Source organism: Protomyctophum parallelum (assembly GCF_964188405.1).
Source record: "Protomyctophum parallelum genome assembly, chromosome: 7".
NCBI lineage: Eukaryota > Metazoa > Chordata > Actinopteri > Myctophiformes > Myctophidae > Protomyctophum > Protomyctophum parallelum.
This window is the reverse complement of record NC_139705.1, coordinates 32,323,725-32,347,112: the sequence shown is the minus strand read 5'-3', so window position 1 is coordinate 32,347,112 and position 23,388 is coordinate 32,323,725. Positions and strand designations below refer to the sequence as shown.

At 42.5% G+C, this 23,388-nt stretch overlaps 2 protein-coding genes across 3 annotated transcripts; both read right to left on the bottom strand.

The window, feature by feature from the left end:
* Positions 1-151: 151 nt before the first annotated feature.
* tpk2 (thiamin pyrophosphokinase 2) lies at positions 152-4,843 on the bottom strand. The gene is made up of 8 exons (XM_083769581.1): positions 4,608-4,843; positions 3,266-3,507; positions 3,047-3,110; positions 2,485-2,615; positions 2,093-2,211; positions 1,780-1,912; positions 1,029-1,125; positions 152-501 (listed from the first exon to the last, which is right to left on the bottom strand). Exons 1-8 carry the CDS (start codon positions 4,678-4,680, stop codon positions 455-457), a joined length of 906 nt encoding a protein of 301 aa, XP_083625707.1. The 5' UTR covers positions 4,681-4,843; the 3' UTR covers positions 152-454.
* A 9,616-nt stretch (positions 4,844-14,459) lies between these two features.
* On the bottom strand, positions 14,460-21,947 carry LOC310861124 (troponin C, slow skeletal and cardiac muscles-like). Of its 2 annotated transcripts, none has more exons than XM_083768457.1 (6): positions 21,818-21,947; positions 19,435-19,465; positions 17,980-18,126; positions 16,664-16,778; positions 16,210-16,349; positions 14,460-15,015 (listed from the first exon to the last, which is right to left on the bottom strand). In XM_083768457.1, the coding sequence occupies exons 1-6, from the start codon at positions 21,839-21,841 to the stop codon at positions 14,984-14,986; spliced, it is 489 nt and encodes a 162-aa protein (XP_083624583.1). In that variant the 5' UTR covers positions 21,842-21,947; the 3' UTR covers positions 14,460-14,983. The 2 variants fall into 2 exon arrangements, with proteins under 2 accessions (XP_083624583.1, XP_083624584.1); XM_083768458.1 differs by having other exon boundaries at positions 16,210-16,346.
* Between the last annotated feature and the right edge of the window lie 1,441 nt (positions 21,948-23,388).

Genomic DNA, 23,388 nt, shown 5'->3' with positions numbered 1-23,388 from the left:
AATGTGTTTTGTATACAAATTCACCCTCATGTTTCTTCAGTTCTCTTTTCAATGTACTCTAAAAGGAAATAAATTGTTATAGGGAATGACCAAATGTATTATTCCTACCTTTTTTTTTTTAACTCAAATGTCTGTCTGCATGTCATTATTTACAAACATTGTACTGCATTTGATTCACTGGGAGAAAAGTGACAGACCATTGTAGTGACAGCAAATGGTAATAGACAGCATACAACATAATTTCATATAGTGTGGACTGGACATTTCCCAATGTCATTGTAGGGACTATAGTCTAGTGTTTGTCAGTCTGCATGTCATTATTTACAAACATTGTACTGCATTTGATTCACTGGGAGAAAAGTGACAGACCATTGTAGTGACAGCAAATGGTAATACAGCATACAACATAATTTCATATGTGGACTGTGGACATTTCCCAATGTTATTTTAGGGACTATAGTGTTTGATGGAGTCCTGCCATGAATTCCTGGTAAAACGGCTCTGAAATGAAAGACATGAGAGAATGTTAGTTTGAGTGATCTGCTTCATCACAGAATACAGTGTGGAACATACCACCCGCTTTGAACGTTATCAACCGATAATTCCCAGTAGGTTACTTATCAAGCCGATCTAATCGACCTACTCCATGCAGTCTGGGAGCCTACTGGCTGCAATTGGCATTGATAAAACGAAAATCCGGAAAACGACCCGAGTAAGGTTGGCGAACATTCGTTAAGGTTGAGACGCGCTGCTACGTGCTTGCGGTTATGTTTAGGTGAGGGTATGAGGAGGCTTGTCGTTTCTCAGTAGGCAGAAGACCAAAACGACCAGAGTAAGGTTGGCGAACATTCGTTAAGGTTGAGACGCGCTGCTACGTGCTTGCGGTTATGTTTAGGTGAGGGTATGAGGTGGCTTGTCATTTTCAGTAGGCTCCCAGCATGTGAATTAGACCGATAAGATCGGTTTGATAAGTAACCTACTGGGAATTATCGGCTGATTTTCACTCAAATCCGTTGAACATACTGTACCTGTGTCTGGCTCAACAAATGAGTGTCTCATAAGGAAATCTAAGACGACCATTGCACAGTTGGGTTTGAAATCCTCAGTGACCAACAGTCCTTTTACCTGAAAGAGAGAACTAACTGCAATCACATTGTAATGTCAGTTAAGGTGTGATGCTCATCTTCCTGGAATGGGTTGTCTGTCCACTCAACCGGAGAATTTAAATGAAAATAGGTGATCATTTTTGCCCTGAACTTTGAAGTGAAACCTTCAGCCTCATCCAGGATATAATGGAAGAATAACGGAATAACGCACCATGTAGTAACGGTAACAAAGTTACTGCATTTACAAAATAAAGCGTTACAGCAACCGTTGCTGCCGAAGGTAACGGCGCTACTGTAACACGTTATTTACATTACATCCCAACACTGGTTGAGGGGTGCATCAGCTAGGTCAGGAGGTAACATGGTGCACGGCTAAAAAAGATTGGGGACCACCACTGCCACATGTTGGTGGGAGCGCTTGACCAATAAGGGACCACCTTATGTAGCAATGTCAAATGTCCGCTAACATAAATTGATGTACGATGACAAGAGCGCCCATCATTTCACACGAGTGTGATTTTATTAATAGGTTTGTTTCATTTGTCACAAATCAAGCTCTTATTGGACACAACCCTCAATGATTGGACATTTATTGGTGCATTTAGGCAACACAACCGAACAAAGTAATGTAATAGAGCCTTTGAGAGGTTTTATAGACTCAGAACACACTAACCTCATCTATGGGCAAGAGGTAGAAATCTTGCACTTCCCCGTCCCCTATCCTGGGCTTGAAGTCAGGAGGAAGTTCTAAGTCAAAGACAAATTGGCTCTCTGGAAACACACCCTCCTCATCTTCATAGGTATAGCTGGAAAACAGGTGTTTGATTAAACCACTTGAACCCAAGCCCTATTCTGGGATTATGGGGGGAACATTCACCAGAAATAGCCAATCTAAAAGGAGAATGCAAATAACTTGTGCTTAGTTTAACCATTTTTAAATGCTTTGAAATCATGTTGCTACTTGGTTGTGTCAGGAATCAATTTACCTTACAGTGCTCACAGGGCGGGCCTTCTCAGCAATGTATGCAGGTATGCACGCTTCCTCCTCGCATTCTTTGACAACGGTGTGTTTGATGCTGATACCTGCAGCCAGACCACCTGCTGCCTTAAACAATACAGCAGTATATGCATGTCAGACTTTATGGACCTCCACTGCATGCTTTTGAAGGAGGGCTTTCTCCATCAAGTTAAAAACAAATCATTTACAAATGGGCAGTCCTGGTGAATTTTGGTATGAGAATTGTTTATTAGATCCCACAAATCTATTCTAGCAAGCCACATTTATCCTGCCTGCTTCAATTAAATCTACACATTTCCTGTTCATGCATCAGGGTGTAGCATAAGTACTGTAGGCTGAGTTTGCACAATGCACACTCACCAGGTTGTCCAGTAGCCCCGGGTAGGTCTGCTTAGTGGGAGAGCGCCTCGCCAACCACATCCTCACCTCCCCGCTCTCATCCCGACAGTACCCATTTATGTGGACTCCGTAACGCTTCACTCCGAAAAGACCTGCATACGAGGTGATTTATTATTGAACATTATGCAGTGGATAATGACAGGAAGCAGAGGCGATGTAACAGGAAGGGAATTGGAACCACAGCCCAGACATCACAGTCAGTTCTATGCCTAAGTGAGTGAGTGACAGATCCACCAGGGCGGCACCTGCATTATCATTGCTGTTGGCTTATGCAAAGCCTCTGGTGACCAAGGGCGTGCCAGTAGCTGATGGAATGGAGTGTCGACCACGTAATTGCTCAATTCCAAATTCCAATCAGAGTGTTGAATGTCATTCCCCCTGTCTGCCCCCAGCTTCCTGTCTCTCTGAACTCTAGTAGCTAAAATGAATATTTAAATAAAGCTTAATATGTATAGTATATTAATATATTGAGTGCATGTCGAATTGTCGATACCGTCACTGACTTGTGCATACCAAAACCTACTTGTGGCTGATCTTTCCATGCACATCAGAGGAGCGTTGCAGAACTTTGCCATTACTTGATATTTCTGAAAGAATATAATAGTTTGAGGATAATTTTACACATGTGTTCTGCTGTGCATGTATGGAAATACTGTCTGGAAAGTAGAAACCACGGACTCACTCCGGAGGTATAGTGAAAAATAGGTGTGTGTGTGTGTGTGATGATGCTTGTTCTCCTCACCTCATCTCGCCATCCCTTCAGACATGTCAGAGTGCTGTCTTGTCTAAGGGTTTGAAGGACGATGTCGATGGCATCTGACCTGCTCCCATAAGTGTCAAGAGGTTGGCACAGTGAAATGGCACCGCTGTGTGGTGGATTGAAGACTTCAGGAAAACGGGCCAAAACGGAAGCAACTTTGGGTTGGACCCAGCCAACATGTTCTCCAGCCACCTCGAATCTAAAGCAACTTGCACGGCTTGAGCCTGTGTGAAAGGGTAACCACATTAGATTGCATGGTTCACGGTGTGTATTGTCACATGCATAAAGCTGGAAGTGTCATGTGCAATATTTACAAAACCACATATCTATTATACATCATTATATATTTTGTTTATTATGTTTTTTAACCCAATACCTCGATAGCTATATTGTGATTGTGACCATATTGCTGGGATTACTATTGGTGTTTTCACAAAGTATTTGTGATAAATAATCAGTAATGACTATATCAATTATGTATTTACCAATACATTATTATATAATAATGTATTGGTAAATAAATGTAGCTTAACAGTCAGCTTTGTTCAGACAACAGACATCTAGTCTCAAATAATATGAATATAAATCTAGTTATTGTCCAGATCAGCCATTCTAGGGCTACATACAGTATATACTTATAGGCCAGTGCAATATGCAAAGGGTTAGCGGTGGCCTAAGGGTTAGAGGAGCGCCCTTGTTGCCGAAAGGTTGCCACTTGCCGGTTCGATTCCCCAGACGGGCAGGAAGAATCTGGGTGGGGAAGTGATTGTCATCACTCACCCAACACCGCTGAAGTGCCCTTGAGCAAGGCACTGAACCCCCAACTGCTCCCCCTGGAGCTGCTTAGTGGCCAACAGTATAGACTGTGGTTGTACTGGTCAGCTCCCAGGTTTTAATGTGTGTGTGTGTGTGTGTGTGTGTGTGTGTGTGTGTGTGTGTGTGTGTGTGTGTGTGTGTGTGTTTCTATGTGCAGGGCGTTGCTGAAAATGAGCACTTGTGCTCAGCTACTACCCTGGGTAAATAAAGGATAAAAAAAAGAATTGTAGCCTACTTTCGAGCTTCCTCGATGACAGTGTGTGTGGATAACAATAAGTTAGTTAGTAGTTAGTATAATTACTTAATTAAACTAATAATTAGTAGTTAGTAGTTAGTAAGGAATGGATAACAATAAAACAAAGCACTATGTCAATTTGTCCCTTGTGCCAGTCAGGATTAATCGTATTTATATTCAAGCTAATTCCAATTGTCAAACCAACATTCAGCTTCCACATGATCCAATAGTTAACATGCAAGCTGTCTTGAAAGTTGTGTATGTTTATGTTACCTGGTGAATAAAAGTTATTCATTCGGCGAAGTAGATGCAGCATTTTATCAGACCAGGAGGTGGTGTTTGCCATTTGTGTAGGAAATCTGTTCCATCAAATTTACTCGAGTTCAAACTGCATGGGAGGGACGAGCTAAATATCAATACATTCTCTGATTCTCTGGCTTATTTTTCTATATATCACTATACCTTATTTGCGTAATGTAGTGGCTACCTACTCCATTTTTCCCCGCGTAAGTGCGCATGCGTTCCAGCAAAGTGGTAGACAGGATCAGACCTTAGACGCGCTGCTGTTGAACGCGCACGAGCGTCGTCCGTCGTGAACGTGTACAATGATAGTCAACGGACAGCGCGTTCATGTGTTTGGGGCCAGGCTGCAATACCTTCATTCGGCCACTATGTCCATTTCGCCTCAAGATTTCCTCTGGGTGCCTTCTCTATAAATATATATACTCTAAGTTTTTTGATTGATTGATTGATTGATTGAAATCTTTATTAACAGTTTGTAGAATTTACAGTACATTTTAAGCACAAACTCAATACAAAGACTGTCAACTGTGAGTGGACGACCCAATTAAGCATTACACTTGTTTACAACAGGGTCCACATTGTTCAATTCATCAAAACATTTAAAGACATACAAACATTTAGAGACATACAAATAGACATTTCTCTGTAGGTAAAGAACTGAACAGGAATTCATCATATGGGAAGCAAAAAAGGGAAAAGATACTATATACAGTGAGGGAAAATGGGGTGGGGGGGTGGGGGGGATTCAGATTTTACAGAGGCCAGTTTCGAATTGCAGCCATCCGTAGGTGCCCTTTGAGAGCGGTTTTGAAGGAGTCAAGGGATTCACATGTCTTAATGACTGTTGGTAGGGCGTTCCACATTTTGGTGGCATAGGAGCGAAAAGAATTTAGTCCCTTGTTTGTGCCGAATCTGGGTTGTACATGGTTTGTTGCACTCCCTCTGGTGTTGTGGGTGTGGACTTCGTTTACATTAAGGAAGTATTTAGACAGGTACATGGGTATCTTGGTGGTGTATCGAATCTTGTGGACCAGACCCATTGCAAGATGCTGTACTCTGTCGTCGACCCTAAGCCATCCCAGCCTGTCAAAGTGGGCAGGGGTGAGGTGGGTTCGGGGGGTGAGGCCAAGTAGGAGCCTGACCAGTTTGTTTTGAGAGGTCTGGAGCCTTGTTTTAAGGGCCTTTGAGGTGCTGTGGTACCAAGAGGTGGATGCATAGTCAAAGAAACCTTGTACGAGGGCTCCTGTTAAGGTCTTCAAGGTGTTTTTGCTGACCAGTGAGGAGATCCTGTAAAGGAATCTTGTTCTTTGATTGACTTTTTTGATTACGTTGGTGGCCATTTTATCACCGGAAAGATTGGCCTCCAGGATGGAACCTAGGTAGGTAATTTCATCTTTTCGTGTGATAATATTGTCACCCACACTAACCAAGAAGCCATCTGCCTTGCTGAGTTTACTATTTGATCCGAAGAGGATGGATTCAGTTTTTCCCAGGTGTAAGGATAGTTTGTTATCAGCGAGCCAGGTGCAGATTCTACCGAGTTCAGAGCTGAGGGTCTTTTCAACCTGCAGTTTGTTCCTGTCCGAGACCAGCAGTGCTGAGTCATCTGCGAACAGGAACAAGTTGCAGTCACAAGCTGAAGTCATGTCGTTAACATAAATTAGGAACAGTAAAGGCCCTAGTATGCTTCCTTGTGGGACGCCACAGCTCACTGGGAGGGGAGGGGACAGTGTTCCGTTCACCTCCACCATCTGTTCTCTCCCCTCCAGGTAGGATTGCATCCAGCTCACTGATGTGCTATCAAAACCAATAGCTTTAAGCTTGTTAACCAGTATGGAGTGGTTCACGGTGTCAAAAGCCTTTTGGAGGTCCAGCATGACCATGCCGCAGTATTTTCCAGCATCCACCTCGTGTTTGATGTGGTCGCTCAAATAGAGGAGGCATGTGTCAGTGGAGTGGGATGTTCTGAAACCAGATTGGAACTCGTACAGCAATTTATTAGTGGCAAGATACTTTTCAACCTGTTCATAGACTATTTTTTCCATCACTTTCGAGATGGAGCTTAGAATAGAAATAGGGCGGTAGTTGCCGGGTTCTAATTTACTCCCTTTTTTGTACAAGGGGGTTACTTTGGCCAGTTTAAAATCTTGGGGGACCTGTCCCTGTTTGATGGAGAGGTTAACTATATGGGTGATGACTGGAGCTATGGAAAAGGCTGAGTCTCTGAGAAATTTGGAGGGAATATTGTCATGGCCAGTGGCCTTGTGGGGTTGGAGGGCACTCAGTTTTTTAAGTACCTCCTCGGTTGTTACCATTGCCATTTTAAAATCATCTTTACAAACACCAAGGTTTTTGTAGAAGGCTGTGATGTGCTCTACACCAAAACGCCCAGAGTGGGAGGGCAGTTTGCTAACCAGCTTTGTTGCAATGTTTGTAAAGAAGATGTTCAAGTGGTTGGCTACATCGAGTTTGTCAGTGATGAGGGTGTTATTCGATTTGATGTTTATGTTAGTAAACCTGGTTTTTAGTTTCCGACCACAGCCTAGTTGGTTGTTTAGTAACTTCCATATCTCCCGAGGATTGTTTTTGATTTCCTCGGCTTTATCATTGATAAAGTTACATTTGGCTGATTTGGTCATGGCAATTACACCGTTTCTTAGCTTGTTACACTGGGCTTTTAGGTTGCACAGTTTGGTTTGGAGATCACTGTCGAAGCGCTTGCACTTGGCTAGTTTGGACTTGCATTTAAGAAGTTCAGAGCATTTGTTGTCTCTGGCTTTCATTGCAGTCAGTATGTCCGAATTCATCCATGGCTCCGAGCGGGTTTTGACCCTGACGGTTCTCAAAGGAGCCATGATGTTTAGTACTGATGTAAATTTGGTTTTAAAGCCAAGCCATGCTTCTTCGACTAGTGAGCTCCTGAGCACATCGGACCAATCCAGACTCTCCAGTTCAAGGTTAAAGGCCTCACTAGAGTAGGTTTTGAGGTCCCTAGATATGACTGTTTTGTGACAGTCAAACTTTAGCTTTTGTATTTTGCGGGTACAGAAAATCATAAAATGATCACTGAGCCCACATACAATAACCCCTTTCTTTGAGATTCTGGATTTGTCCGAGGTCAGAATGAGATCAATGACAGTTTGAGAAGAATCACACACTCTTGTGGGTTGGGTAATTAGCTGACTGATACTATGCAGATCACAAAACCGACTAAATGACTTGAACACAGGAGCTTCCTTATGACGCATATCCGTATTGTAGTCGCCAATCAGGATCTTCTCTACACATTCCTCCCCAGCTAAGCACCCCTCAAGTATATCATAGAACTCATTCTGATCAGGGGGTCTATAGACGGTGCCCACTAATACCGATTTAGCATTTTTGAAAATTAATTCAACCCACACAGTTTCAATTTCATCATGCTGCAAGTCAGTACGAGTAATGTATTCAGTATCTTGGTGAATATACATGCACACGCCACCACCATGCCTGTTTCTGTCATTTCTAATGACTGAGTAATTTTCTATTTCAATCTCTGGGTCTTTAGTAGACTCATCAAGTTTAGTTTCAGAGAAACACAGTATGTTTGCCTTACCGTTCTGGAACAGATGTCTGATCTCAGTTGTCCCAGTCCCAGTTGGGACATTGAGGGGGCAGAAAACAGCCCGGTCACGTGGTTCATGTACTCGCACGAGCCCCATGCTATGCCCATGCCCCATAGACTCCAATGCATTCCGTAAACTTCCGGTTGTCCCTATTCAATAGAAGTCTATGTAGAAGAGCCTGGCCCCATCACGGAGTTCAGTTGTCTTACTGGCTCTGGACAGGATCAGGCGGAATTATGGGACCGAGGATAGGAATCAATTGACTTTAGTTTGCAGGTTGCAGATCCGGTATGGAGCGGATACGGGAAATTCGGGAAGCGAATATGACGCAATTCGGATTCCATTCCATTATACGCACTCCATTAAATAATTAAATACATAAATATAAATCACACTCATGTGGAGTGAGGGGCACAGCGAGGGCAGTATTTATATCAGCCAGCTACGACGTCTTACGATTTTGATTTTTGATTGATTGATTGATTTTTGAGGGGCTTTAGCTATAGTGTAGATTCTTGTCCTAACACAAACATATTAAATGCCATTGACAATGAATGGAGAATTTACGTCATATGTAGACGAGCGAGCAAGTTGGCTATATTGTCATTGTAATAAAGATTACCATTGACAATACATCATGAAGATGATGATGATAGTAGGCTATATAGTATATATATGTTTAGTTTGTTTACTGTAGGCCTACACTAATACATGGTACACATAAATGGCATAATTATGTCTCCCTTCTTTTCTGCTAAAACAGCGGTCAGTTTGTAATAAACGTTATTACCACAGGAGGGAGCTAAGAGCGCCCCTCACTTCACACGGGTGTGATTTTCTTTATTTAAATGTCATGCTTTCAATGAAGCAGGGGCCCTGTCCAGAGCCTGGGCACACATTGAAGTCCATAGACTTGGCTGGCAAAAAATTCCATCATTAAGCCTAGACAATTAAAGTCCATAGACTCGGAAAGCCATGCATTGGAGGGGCTAGCGGCCCTCAAAAATCACACCCAGTGTGAAGTGAGTGGTGCCTTGATGATGACGGCGTATGGTGATGTATTGACCCTCATGACATCACAATGGGCGGAATATTAAGATACAATGCTGAATCTTCGCCAGGTAACATACGGTACACAACGTACATGACATCTTGCATGTTAACTATTCAGTATTTTATCCGTGATGTAGCGCCCCCTCCAGAGATACTTCCAGGTCCTACCGTTTGTGTCCCCATAGAGTTATAGCCTACTGTGTCCCTCCGTCGGAGCGGTGTTTGAACTGATCTGAGACTACAACAACCACTAAAGTCTCATTCTACCGCTTTCCTTGCAACAACAAAGCTATGGTCTCCCAAATCTGACAGGCTGTCTGCCCCACACTGAATACTATCGCCATTTTATTTAATTGTGTCTAAATCCTCCATTAGAGATCGTATTAATGAAAACTAATACTAATACCACGAGCTGGTGCCAATGTTTGGCCATTGAGATTAAGTAGCTTGAATATAAATACGATTAATCGTGACTGACACAAGGGACAAATTGACTATAGCTCTTTATTTTATTGCTATCTATTTATTATTATTCGGCCCACTGTGACGTCATGAGGGTCAAACTCAATACATCACCATACGTCATCATCAAGGCACCACAGTTTAAAGCAAACATTAAAAAGTCCATGGCTGCCACATGATGTCACACACAAAAGCCAGACGTTGGAGGGCAGCAACCCTCAAAACGTGTGGAAGATTCTCTGATATCTCAATTTGAGAGATCAGCAGGCGTCGGCTTCCCTGATTGGCCAACTCAACCCATTGGCTTCCTGGAATGGCCATGCATGCATTGCGTGACGTTTGTGCTGCTGTTCCCATATAAGTTGTAGCACGAACATTACACACATTATGACCATTTTCTGGTCTGGTCTGTGAAATGTTACGCTGGATAGTGCATCTGAAAGGAGGACCAAAGAGAGCCGATCTTGTTGCTGTGGCAGTCGGGCACAAGGAGTACTCGTTTGGAGGGTACTACTGTCCATGGGAGAAGTCCCTGTATATGTTCAACATGGGTCAGATTGAGGTGCATGTCTTCAACATAGTGTCTTTGCGCTGGATGAAGTTGCCCCCAGTGATAACTAGAAACGCAAACCATCCCCTTGAGGTTCCAGTCATGCGCTTGGGTCACACAGCTATGCTGATAGAGGATATCATCTACATCTGGGGAGGGGAAACTTCAATAGATGTATGCTGCAACGTGCTTTATGCATTCGATGTCAACACCCACCGATGGTCCAAGCCCATGATTTCGGGAACTGTTCCAGGGGCGAGGCGTGACCACTCAGCGTGTGTCCTGGGGAAGGTCATGTATATCTTTGGTGGATTCAATGATCTTACTGGATACACTAATGACATCTACAATTTGGACACCACATCCATGTTCTGGTCTTTAATTAATCCAAGAGGTTCAACACCTGTTTCATCACGTCACTCTGCCACCATCATTGGGGAAAAGATGTTTGTATTCGGGGGCAGAGGGGACCGGGACGAGGACTACTACAACATCAGAGTGTTTGACACAGAGACCAACTGTTGGTTTTCCAAGCATTCTGCACAGCTACTTCCAGAAGGACGCATGTGTCATTCAGCCTTTGCCTACAATGAAGAGCTGTACATATTTGGTGGCTACAACTTTCTTCCTGATTCTTGCTTACGGAAATTAAATGCACTGTGGAAATTCAATCCCGAGACCTTCTCCTGGAAGAAGGTTGAGCCCAAGGGGAAAGGGCCATATTCATGGCAGTCTAGTATATGCTGTTGCAGAGTGGGAGATCATATCCTCTTTGGAGGATACTCACGTGATGACTTGTACATCTTAGACTTAAGTCCTAGTCTGAAGACATTATGCAAGCTAGCAGTTATTCAGTACGGTCTTGAGCCATGGGAACTCCCACATGACATCAGGTGGGAACTGGCAGCCATGACTTCCAACAGCAACAGAAAAAAATAGATCACAATGGCAGAGAACAAGTTCCAGGCAATGGAACCGAAGACAGGGAAAGACGAGATCTCCGCACTTCATTCAGATTGGAAAGAAAGCAGAGTAATGTGCTCAGTAATACCCACCGAGAACTAGGCAGCATCATACAGGAAAAGAGAACTCTGCTACCAACTGAACAACGTTAGGGCAGATATGGAAAATTAAATGTCTAAGATCTCTAAGACTAGAATCTTTGATCTGCATCAGGAGTGAATGTAGAAACAAATAGCTTCGTATGAAAGAATCGACAGTTATGGAAGAGCACTTCAGGAAACAGATGTTTGTAAAGGAGAAGACCTGGGTGGGAGAGGAAGGTGGAAGGAAGGTGGAAAGGTGGAGACCTTTGTGTTTTTTTAAGTTTTTTTTAATTGCTCCTCTCATGTTTGAGGTAATAATAAAGTGAACAGTAGTTACAGAAGAGCAGCTCTCACTTGTAACACCCCTTACTCTCATCATAGTTTGTACAGAACACAGGGAATAGGCTACAATAGTGTGACAGTGAATGCTGCATGAGATCAATCCTGTTTAAGCAAATGCAGTAACTCTCCCACCCCAAGGACATAGACAACCAGTTAACCTCTGGTGTTTCCTTAGCCAGGAATTCTATCACATCTCCAGCAATCATGTTTGACAGCCAATGTTTGTCCATGCATGTGTTTATGTGAATTCCCATCCATCCACCGTCAATCGCTTTTCTGGAATCGGGTCTCGGGGGCAACAGTTCCAGCAGAGAGCTCCAGACTTCCCTATTCTGAGAAACGTTAGAAACTTTCTCCTGGGGGATCCTGATGCATCCCAAGGCCAGTGTGGATCCTGCCATCTAGTCCTTGGTCTGCCAGGGGGTCTCCTTCCAGTGGGACTTCCTATGCCAAATTTTCCAATGGGCTTCCCGGCTCGTTACCGGCTACTCGCAGATGACTGAACTTCTCACCCTACCTCTAAGGGAGAGGCTGGCCACCTGTCTGAGAACCCATTTCAGCTGCTTGTATCCGCAATCTTGATGCCCATTATGTGAAATCTGAAAAGGTGTGTGAAGATATAATATGTGAATTTGACCTTTTTCATCCCTTTTTGATCACCTGGTGCTACAAGTGGAGGCTAACCGTGGATACTACTAATGCTGTGTGAACCTGGCAGCCTTGCATAATGGTGCTATATAAATGCACCATTTACCATTTATCCTACTCGCAGTTGACTACCAACATCTCAGCCTGCCAGTGATGTCTGCTGCCTGCAAGAGGATCTGTGGAAGAACTTTTCCTCAGCTACCACACAGGTAAAGCACATATTGTGCTCTGTTTGCTCCTCAGTCTTGTTTCTTCTGTCGTATGTCCTTAGACTTTGCAGCAAGCTAGTCCAGTGTGTCATTGTCTAGGTCAATATGGGGCAGCTCAGCACGTGTTCCACAGTCTGTAGTGGATCCCCACATTCACAGTTGGCACTGTCTGTGAGACCAATCTTTTTACAGTCTATGGTGAGACCACACTTCTGCATTGCTGCACCAAAATGTCCCACACCTGTCATCAGGCGGTTGAGGATTGTTCACTCCTTTAGGGGGATGTGCTGGCCAGGAACATCTGTGGAATCCTCGATGTAGTGGTGAAGCCTGGATGGTCCTGTTGCCTTCCACTGGTCCCTCCATCTTGCCCTCACCCAGGAAGTATTGGAGGTGTCAGCTGGTGTTGTGCGGAGCAGTTCCTGGGCCTGTGTGGCAAAGGGGCGCCTTGACTTGAGTCGCATGCACTGTGGTGTCTCCGTGACGACCTTGTGCCCAACTGTGCCTTCCGAGCGAGGACCAGCGTGGCTGCTTCTCGTCTGACCTCTGCTGGGACGAGACTGTTCTAGTGTTGCCATGTAAGACAAGCAACTTTGTGCTTGTTATTCTGTGACGTCCCTTGTAAATATTGGTTGTTGCAGGAGCTTTTTTACCTTGTTTCTAAAAGTGTAGTAGCTTCCTTTTAGTGGTTCTCAAACATTTTCATGTCAAGGATGACCCCCCAAATTAATACTCTGTGTACTTGTGTGACCCCCATCTGAAAATATTTTGTGTCAGGGACCCACATACAGGATTTGTGTATTTAAAATGTTTCGAGTATTCCAAATATCTCAATTATTTTTAGATATTTGAAAATAGCAGATCTACAAGCTTGTCGTAGATCTGGTGGTAAAAGTGGTAAAACTATGCTATATTAACTCATTTTGTTGTGTGTGTGATCATGCAGCCTAGTTGCTTCTTTTGAGCTTGTTGTCATAGACCTGGAGTCGGACACTTGTTTCTCTTGCAAAATCACACTGGTCTGTTCCATCTTCTCTTCCATCTTCCTCAAGCAGATGCTGAGGGAGAAACAACTGTGGCCCATCAGAAGTAAACCTGGGCCTCTTCCACCCCAGGGCCTTGGGTACAGGTCGGATAATCCATTGTCCGTCACATAGCATTTATCAAAGGCCTAATGTTCCACTACTCTGCTGTTGTCAAGGACATAAACACCTGGGGACATAATTCCTCCATTGTTGCTATGTGTGCAAGTGACATTCAAAAGTAACTAAACATATCAATGTATAATGTATGTTGAAGTAAATGGAAGCATATAAATTATATTTACCTGACAGCCGTCAGGTGAATAATATAAGAACGTTTTGTCAGAATTTGTTAGTACGATTGTATTGCATTTACAGTATTCCTTCAGAATTCATTTATGGAAGTTAATGGAGTTAATTCATTTGTGAGATTAATTTAAGTAAATTTTTAAACGCAATTAATCCATGCTTGGATACATCCCATAATCCCATCGACTCTTTGTTATTGCCATAAAAGGCACAAAAGGCTGCACAATTTACACATAGGCAGAGGCTCAAATCACATACTGTAGCACAACAACAGGGTGAAAGAGAGGGAGACACCATCCTACCACACTGGATTTGTTATAAAGAATAAAATATACATACATATGTAGTATGTACCGGTATGTTAAATGTATATCTGCCTTCTTTCCTTTCCCATTCCCACAACAATATATAGAAATACATGGCATATTTTGGACATAGTTCGAATGGTGATTACTCATGATTAATACATTTTTAAACTGTGATTAATCTGATAAAACATTGTAATCATTTGACAGCCCTATAAAAAATATAACAAACAATTATTGTTTCTGTGAATTCAGAAAGAACCACAAGATATCATATTGAAAATCTTTATTTATTGAAAATATACAGTGTTTTGTCAAAATGTCACATTTTGACACAACTATCATAATCAGACCTTAAGAAATTGTAGTCCATTAATTGACTCAGAGAATAGAATTGACAGTGTTCACTGTTGTTGTATGACTACAGATGTGTGTGTGTGTGTGTGTGTGTGTGCGTGCGGGTGGGTGTGTCGGTGTGTGCCCCCGCAAGCGTGCATGTTTGTTTGTGAACAGAAATCAGCTTTTCATTCCATCAATACATTTTCGAGTCAATTCACACATTGCACTTGTGTGTGTGTCTGTGTGTGTGTGTGTGTGTGTGTGTGTGTGTGTGTGTGTGTGTGTGTGTGTGTGTGTGTGTGTGTGCATGTACCCGCAACTATAAATCTAAACAGGAGGTGGGGCTGTTTGATTTATTTATTTTTCTTCTTGTTGAGGGAATGACATGAGGTGGTTTTCCAGCCAATAGATGTTATGGTGTTGCTGTAGGAGCCATCCAGGTCCCCAGGGCCATCCTTATTCAACACCCTTCATGAACTCCAAGAACTCTGTAGGAAAAGGGCAATATGAGCTGCGTTAGGTCAGTTACAATGGGACGCCCTTAAGCGCAGAGCCTCGGTTTCGATGGGCGCTGATGGGACGCTTGTTTTACAGCGCCGGCTACTACAAAACGACAACCTACCTCAAACCCTAACCTAACCATAACTGCAAACACGGAGAAGCGTATCCCTCACCAACCTTGATCCGGTCGTTTTAACGGACCCCTCACCAATTAACCTTAATCCGGTCGTTTTAACAGACCCCTCACCAACCTTAATCCGGTCGCCTGTAAAACAAGCGCCCCCCTCAGTGACCATCGACTCCCAGTCTCTGCATAAAAGGTCATCCCCAGTTACAACAGTATTCCTTAGATGGTAATGGGCTACATATGCACACAGGTCATTTTAGAAAGAACCATGGGCCCCTTCCCTACTTCCTTCACATGCGTTACCGATGATACTAATGAAGGCTCTGTTGTTCCATTCTGGTCAAATGGAGTCAGGGTGCTGCTATTGTGCGTGTTAGCTTGGCTCACTGGAAACACTCTGCTACACCAGTGGGTCTCAAAGTGTCCTTGAGTGCATGGGTTCCAAATGGCCCTGTATGGGACTCTGAGAGTGGACCAGTAAGGGTCCATTTGGTTCCATTTGTACACTCTCAGAGTTATGGAGGTCCTTGAAATTAAAAAGTTTGAGAACCACTGCACACTAAATGGAACAGAGCCTTAATTAGTATCATCGGTAACACCTGGGGAAGCAGCCCAGAAGTAGGAAGAGTTATTCTGTGTGCATATAGCCCATTGTATGAGTTGTTGAGTGTGATGTGTGAATCCTCACCATCTTTCATGATGCTAAAAGGAAGCAACATAGTTTAGCAATTATACGCTATGGTCTATTTTACTTAGTTCTAATAATTTAGTTCTATACATATTATGATGGTATTGTGTTCTCAGACGATGGGCTTATCTGATATATCTGAATCACAAATATTATGCAGATATGACTACACTAATACTGTTCTCATTTATACTGTGGCTCATTTGACCACCACCATTTGCTAACCTAAAATTAATACTGCTGCTGATGGACTTGTGTGAACAGCAAATTCGCGATGTTCCAGCAAGGAGAAGATTCTAGATGATCAGATGTTCTACTTTACAAAGCTTTGTGCGGTGTGTCATTGATTGGGCCCCTTGCTCGTACCGTCATAGTCAATTTTGCCGTCATTGTTTTTGTCTCCGTCCTTCATTAGTTCCTCTATGTCGTCCTCAGTGATGGCCTCTCCGGTGGACTCCAGCATGGCCTTCATCTCCTCAAGGTCAATGTAACCATCGCCATTCCTTCTTAGCACAACACAAATGAGTCACACACAGGAGGAAGTGAGCCCAGTGTCCATGACATCAGAGACACTGGGCTCACTAAAATATCTAAAACCACATATTACACACATAAAGACCCCCAGGGAAGTGTTCTAAATCTGCTAAACGTCATTATCATATATATTTTTGCAAAAAGGGTGAAGTGTCACTTTAACATGGCAGCCACTGTGTTAAGTGTATACCATTGGGTGGGCTGCGAACGCTTTCAAGGTTTTCAGGTGGGCCCTGATCCAGACAAGGTTGAGAACCACTGGTGTGGAATGCAAATAGAATCTTACTTGTCAAACATGCGGAACAATTCCGCCAACTCCTCCTCTGATTTCCCTTTGCTCTCCTCTTTCATGCAGCGCACCATCATCACTAGGAACTCATCAAAGTCTACGGTTCCGCTGCCTACAAACATAAACATGACAGTTCTCCATGACCATGACCAATGTCATACACAGTAGAGTAGAATGTTCAGTGAACGCCCTGAAACTGGGAGGTCGGGGTTCGATCCCCGGCCGGGTCATACTAAAGGCTGTGTACAATGGGACCCAATGCCTCCCTGCTTGGCACTCAGGCTCAGCATCAATGGGTTGGATTGGGGGGTCAATTCAACTAATCAAATGATTCCAGAGCGCAGCCAGCTGCAGCTCACCGCTCCTTGGCTGCGGCTCACCGCTCCAAGAGACATGGGTCAAATGCGGAGATCAAATTTCATTGTGGTAACGTGTGTGACAAATCATACGACTTTGACATTGTACCAATGAAACCCTATATACTTCATTGACCTGGGTCCCCCAGGGCTCAATCCTTGGCCCGTCCTTTTTCCATACCGAAAATAGCGTTGCGTTGTGAGCTTTTGCAGAATCTGTTCACGTTATCACATGACCAGAATAGGTTTGTTAGGGTTCAAGTGGTTAAGGTAATACTATACTATGCATTTTATTATGTCGGTGAACCATGAGCCAATTTGTTCATATTTGACAGGTGGTGCCAAATGTTTCACACTGATAATGTAAAGATTGTGAATTAGCAGGTAGGCAGGTAGATAGGCTAATTGCACTGGCAGTGGTGATGAATATGCTTTGAATCATTTGATTTTGGCTTACACCTTGTAGAACTGCTTCACAATAACAGCAAAACAAATAATAAAATTAACAAAATAAAAGATACATAATAAAACAAATGCAATATAAAAAAACCTGCTCACACTCTTGTTCTACGTCTCACCATTCCTGAGGTATGCCCGATTATATAATTTGGACTTTGACCTTTCCTGTGACATTGAACTTGAACTTGAACTTTTTGATGCAAATTTGAATAACGTCTTTGGGGCAGCCTACTATGTAAGTTTTCTAATTAGCCCCCCCACTGCTAACCCATACTACTGGTTGGTCTTGTGGAGGGTAAACACAAAGTCTGTATCTCCTCTGATACACATGACGTAGCCAGGCAGTTCTTTAGGTGCCCGGCCATTCTGTAGAAGTCACTAGATGCATGTCCCTCCATAGAAATACAATAAGTTTGTTTCACTAAAACGAATGTATTATTTTTATTTGTCTGGTAGACATGTGTATGGGCACATGTTGTGAATAGCACAGTAATGTACCGTCTTCATCCACCTCATCGATCATCTCCTGCAGCTCCTCTGGGGTGGGGTTTTGCCCCAGCATTCTCATCACCTTCCCCAACTCCTTGGTGCTGATGCATCCGTCCTCCGCATCCTGGATGAAGATGTCAAACGCGGCCTTGAACTCTGCAGAGAGAGAATGGGTAGTAGAACCATGTTTCCCCTTGATGTAAAGAGGTGAGTTAATTAGCAAAATGAGCTAACTATCCCAATATGTTTGAATGGGAAAGTAAACGTCTTCGTTAAATATTATTGGTTATTCATGAAAGAACAAATAATGCTACCATTAGTAGTAAAAAGTAAAAATTGCGCTCGTTCAGATTTTCAAAGTGACTGTCGCCACTCGGCAGTTATCGATTGGATTTAACATTAATTTGATTTACTTTTCAGGGCATGACCTTTGGGCAAGTAGAACTCGACCTGTAGACCTACTTGCCCGATGGGCAAGTGCCCATCTAACACCCGCATTAATTTCTACTTGCAAAAGATAGATTTCAACCTTACTACTACTTTGTACTACTAGGACTGACACTAAAACATATGTTAAAAAAAATAAAAAAATAAAGTTTGATGGAAAATTTATAATAATTATATAATAATATAAAAAAATCATAATTTACATTTGGGGGATATCTTTCACAATAATGAATAAAACATGTTCTAGACATTCTAATGATCACAAAAAAACATATATTACAATTATTTTACCTACTTTTATTAGGGTAAAGGTCAAAAGTCTTAGGTTAAAAAATGTTCAAAATCGCACAGAGTCCAGACATTTTTAATTTGTGTGAATTTCAGCCTCTGTGGGGGGTATTTATATGCAAATATCATGACCAATGTCATTGAAATGGCATTGCAATGAACATCACTGATGACATTTAGGTGAAAAAAGAACAGAAAAAAATTATAATAATTTAGTAATTAAATAAAATAAAATTGTTGCTAAAAAGCAACGCTGGGTGTTAGAGGGTTAATGGTAACAGGTGTTGACACTAACGGTTGTCCGACTGCCTGTAGCAAGTAAATAAAACATTCAGGAAAGTGTAGTTTGTATTCAGGTTGCCCGATGGGCAAGTGCGTTTGAATGGGAAAGTAAACGTCTTCGTTAAATATTATTGGTTATTCATGAAAGAACAAATAATGCTACCATTAGTAGTAAAAAGTAAAAATTGCGCTCGTTCAGATTTTCAAAGTGACTGTCGCCACTCGGCAGTTATCGATTGGATTTAACATTAATTTGATTTACTTTTCAGGGCATGACCTTTGGGCAAGTAGAACTCGACCTGTAGACCTATACTTGCCCGATGGGCAAGTGCCTTAGTGACCTTAGACCTTAGTGTCAACCACATTATATTAATATATTAAATCATACATTATTATAATAATGATTATGATAAATTTGTTATGGACAGTATGTGATGGGCTCCTCACCATTTCTCTGTTCTGTTGTTAAGTTCTCAACCTAAAGAGAATAGAGAGAGATTTAGTGAATTACTGAAACTGCACTTCCTGGCAGTCAGTCAAACAGTCAACCTGTCAGTTAGTCAATCTGTCAATCAGCTGGCTAGCCAGCCTGTCAGTCAGCCTGTCAGTCAGTCAGTCAGTCAGTCAGTCAGTCAGTCAGTCAGTTTGTCTGTCTGTCTGTCAGCTCTCTCCTTGAACTCTCTTGACCATGACCTCAGTGTCATGTCCACCAAACCACTTCCCAACCTTGCTCAGCCCTTGTCACAGTATGACAGAAATGTCAGGCTGCTTTCTTCACCTACTATTCTCGTCGTGTGGCAGAGTAAGATGGGAGGGTTTGGGAGGTTGCAGGGGGCTGGATGGGAGAAGGGGGGGGGGGGGGGGGGGGGGGGTTCTGGCACCAGCATTACTGCTGGCCATTTGCTTGAGCTGACAGCTGTCTCCCCTCTTCTTCCTCTCTAAATTTCTGTCCTTTGTTCTATTGTTGTCAGGCAGAGAAATGCCAGAAATCTGTCCATGGAGCGCATCATTTGAGAGACAGCTATGGTATACTGCTCAGATCCATGGTTCAGAATGCTTGTAGACCATTACACACTCAAATCCTCACTTTGAACCGAGTATAAAAATGGACCAATACGGGTTATGAGGGCGATCATTTCTGTCCAATCAAATTCGAAAGTACACACGGAAAGTGACTGAAAAGCCTAAATATTGGGCTTATTTGTGTGGTGAAAAGAATAGGGGAAAAATAAGGAAAACAAGAAGAAATAAACATATAACCTTATTTGCTGGTTTTGTTCTTTCATTTTCCTACAATCTCGAACAATGCTATTAGCAGAATAAGATACTCAAGCACTTCATTTACACAAAAAAATCCCCCTCAAACAAAGCTATTCTCTTCTGATAGGCAAGTATTGATAGCAAGAAAGTGTGCACACTCTATAAAAAGCTAGTGTTAAATGACACATGCTCTCAGCATATGACCATTGACTCCCCACGCATGCAGCATTTCGGCATTCATTTGGCACCAATGGTGCAAGGTGGCTGACTAGTTGTATTACCAACTGTGGTCATGAATTTCAGTTCAGTTTCTTCTCACTTTGGGACAACAAATACAAGTCTGTGTTATGTACGTACATCAGTGCATTTAGAACAAATAGAATAGGCACAAGGCACAACTCAAAGGTCCAAGGCACAGGTTGTCAAGTCCAGATTCATGAAGATCTTTGGATGAGAGGCAGTTGAAGAATATTTTACTAGAGCTACTGTCACTTCTTCCTAGATCATAAAAAAAAAATGTTCACACTGTAAAGGACATCTTTAGTTTTTTTTCAACCAAGGTTCATGATTTAGTTTGTTATTAGAGAAAGTGAAAGGTAAGCGTAATTCTTTTTTAATTTGCTGCTTTCTTTCGTTTTAAGGATTTTAACAGTTTTTGACAGGGGGCGGGGGCATTTGATCATGGGGATAAATATGTATTTCTTTACACAATTTTATAGCAATTTCTTTTTTTATTATTTACTATAGTCCTACTAGACCCCAATAAATTACATCTGGCCACAATATTTAGCCCATGCTCGAATGCCCCCGCCCCCCTGTCAAAAACAGCTAAAATCCCTAAAACGAAAGAAAGCAGCAAAAGAAAAAAAATGAACACTCATCTTTTACTTTCTCTAATAACAACTTAAAACATGAACCATGGTTGAAAAAAACTAAAGTTGTCCTTTAACGTCATTGCAATTGCTCCCTCAGCTATGGACAGTAACACCTGTTTCTACTTGGTTTTCCAGGTATTGTATGCTGGCCTTTGGCTAGCACCCTAATAACAAATACATTTACAGTATGTACAGTATAAGGGGAGTTTCGAGGCATTGTAGGACCAGTGTTAAAGTTAACACGTCCGTCCAGATGGCTTGTTATTTTCACATGTTCCTTTCTGTCTCCGTTAGACCAACAGATACCTATTTGTCAGTGGAAAGATAACCTGATGCCATTCTTCGCAGGAGCTTATAACTACGCCTATATATTCTACTCTACGTGATGAAGGTAACCACACAAAAAATCCCAGTGTTACGTTTGAAAAGTGTAATATGGAACCAGAAAGGACCCTTGCAGGTACATTTGGTTCCATTTGTATACTCTGAGTCAATTTAAAAGTAGGCCTAAGTATTTACAGTACTATGCAAGCAGGAACACATACTAAAAAACTAACTTTCATCCTTCTTAGAACCACAAGTCCATTCTCTAAATCCAAGAAAGTATGAAGAGCTTAATCCTGAAGCCAGTCGAGAAGTAGCGCAGTACATCATACCTTTTGACAGAACATTAAACTAGATCATGTTTTACTCACCGCTGCTTTATACACATCATCCATGGCAGCTGGTCTTTTCTCTGTCTCGTACACACACACACACGTTTGCCCCCACTCAGACAGACAGAGGCATAAAGACTTGTACCAAATACCTGCCACTGACTTTATTGTTGGGAGGGGTGTGTGGGGTGTGAACAAAAATCATTGTTGGGGGAGTGTGGCACTAAAATGAAATGCCTGACCACATCATTGCACTGTTCTCATTAAGAAGCGGGGGGGGGGGGGGGAATCTATAAATAGAGGAAGATCAAGGGTCCAACAATAGGGACGCTTTGGCAGCCGCACCTAAATTGGTGACATTGTCTCTTAGCCCAAGCCTCCAGTCCAGAGTGACTGGGAGACCCACCAGAAGCTGGGGTGGGTCCACACCAGTCTCGGTTTTCATCTCATCTGGCCATTAAGGGATGACATCGGAGATGTCTTTATTTGTGAGAATAAGAGCTCAGATGCCTTTTCCTCCACCAGAAGCACAATAATTAGATTCTTGTCTGACTTTGGTCTGATTTGGGGAAAAACCTGATATATTTTTCTGTAACAGTTCTGTGTTTGTTGTAATTGACCTGAATCTTCCTCTCTTGGGGAGATTGGTATCTTGATACATCATTATCGTTATATACATTACAGTACATAACATGACACCTTCGTGTCACTACAGCTAGGACATGAAATGCCTACTTTATTTGAAAGCTGGTGCAATTAAGTCTACCTTGTGGTGTGTTTAACCACTTAGCCACAAAATATGTAAATAAAACATTTAAAAAAATTCCCCCGCTTATAGCCAAGATTGTGATGCCTGGGTTTATTAGGTTAAACACTGCATATAGAACTACTTGTACTTGTGCCAACTACAATGTCATCACTGAACATGATTCACCATGTCAACCATATCCATTTCATTGTAAATCCAGTACATGAGCTCCCTTGAAACATACTGTTCAACTGTAGATGATAGCATCCGAATTGATGTACTACTATGTTTAGTTTAATTTTCATATTCAATGTGGAAGCAAGTGGACTGCAGTCTAACGGCAACATTTTCTTTACGACAATAAACACACAGATAAAGCTATTTTAAATACCATGCCCTTGACTGGAAATAGTGGAGTGGGGTAGGGTGGTTTTGGGTGTGGGTGGGTGGGTGGGTGGGTTGGTTGGGGGGGGGGGGGGGGGGGGGTACTTTAGGAGGGGGTAGGGGTGATAAATATTTCCTCTGTAAAGCTACAGTAGCACTCTGCCAGGACATCAGACAGCACCTGACATTATCTAGCAGCTGTAGCGTCGGCCACAGTTCATAGGTCAGAGCTCTGGTTTTGGACCTGGCTGGCATGGAATGGATGGACAAGTAAGGTGCCAATCTATTGGCAAAAGGCCCACAGCGAGCTATAAATTGAAGTTACCTGTAGTCTGTGTCATGGAACTGTTCAGGCAAACAACAGTCTGTCAGTTTTTATGTGACAACAGTGTCACGGTTGTCACAGTTGTCACACGCACATAGCTAAAAGCTCACAAAGTTATGCGATGCCACACGTTGTTAAATGTATACAAACAAT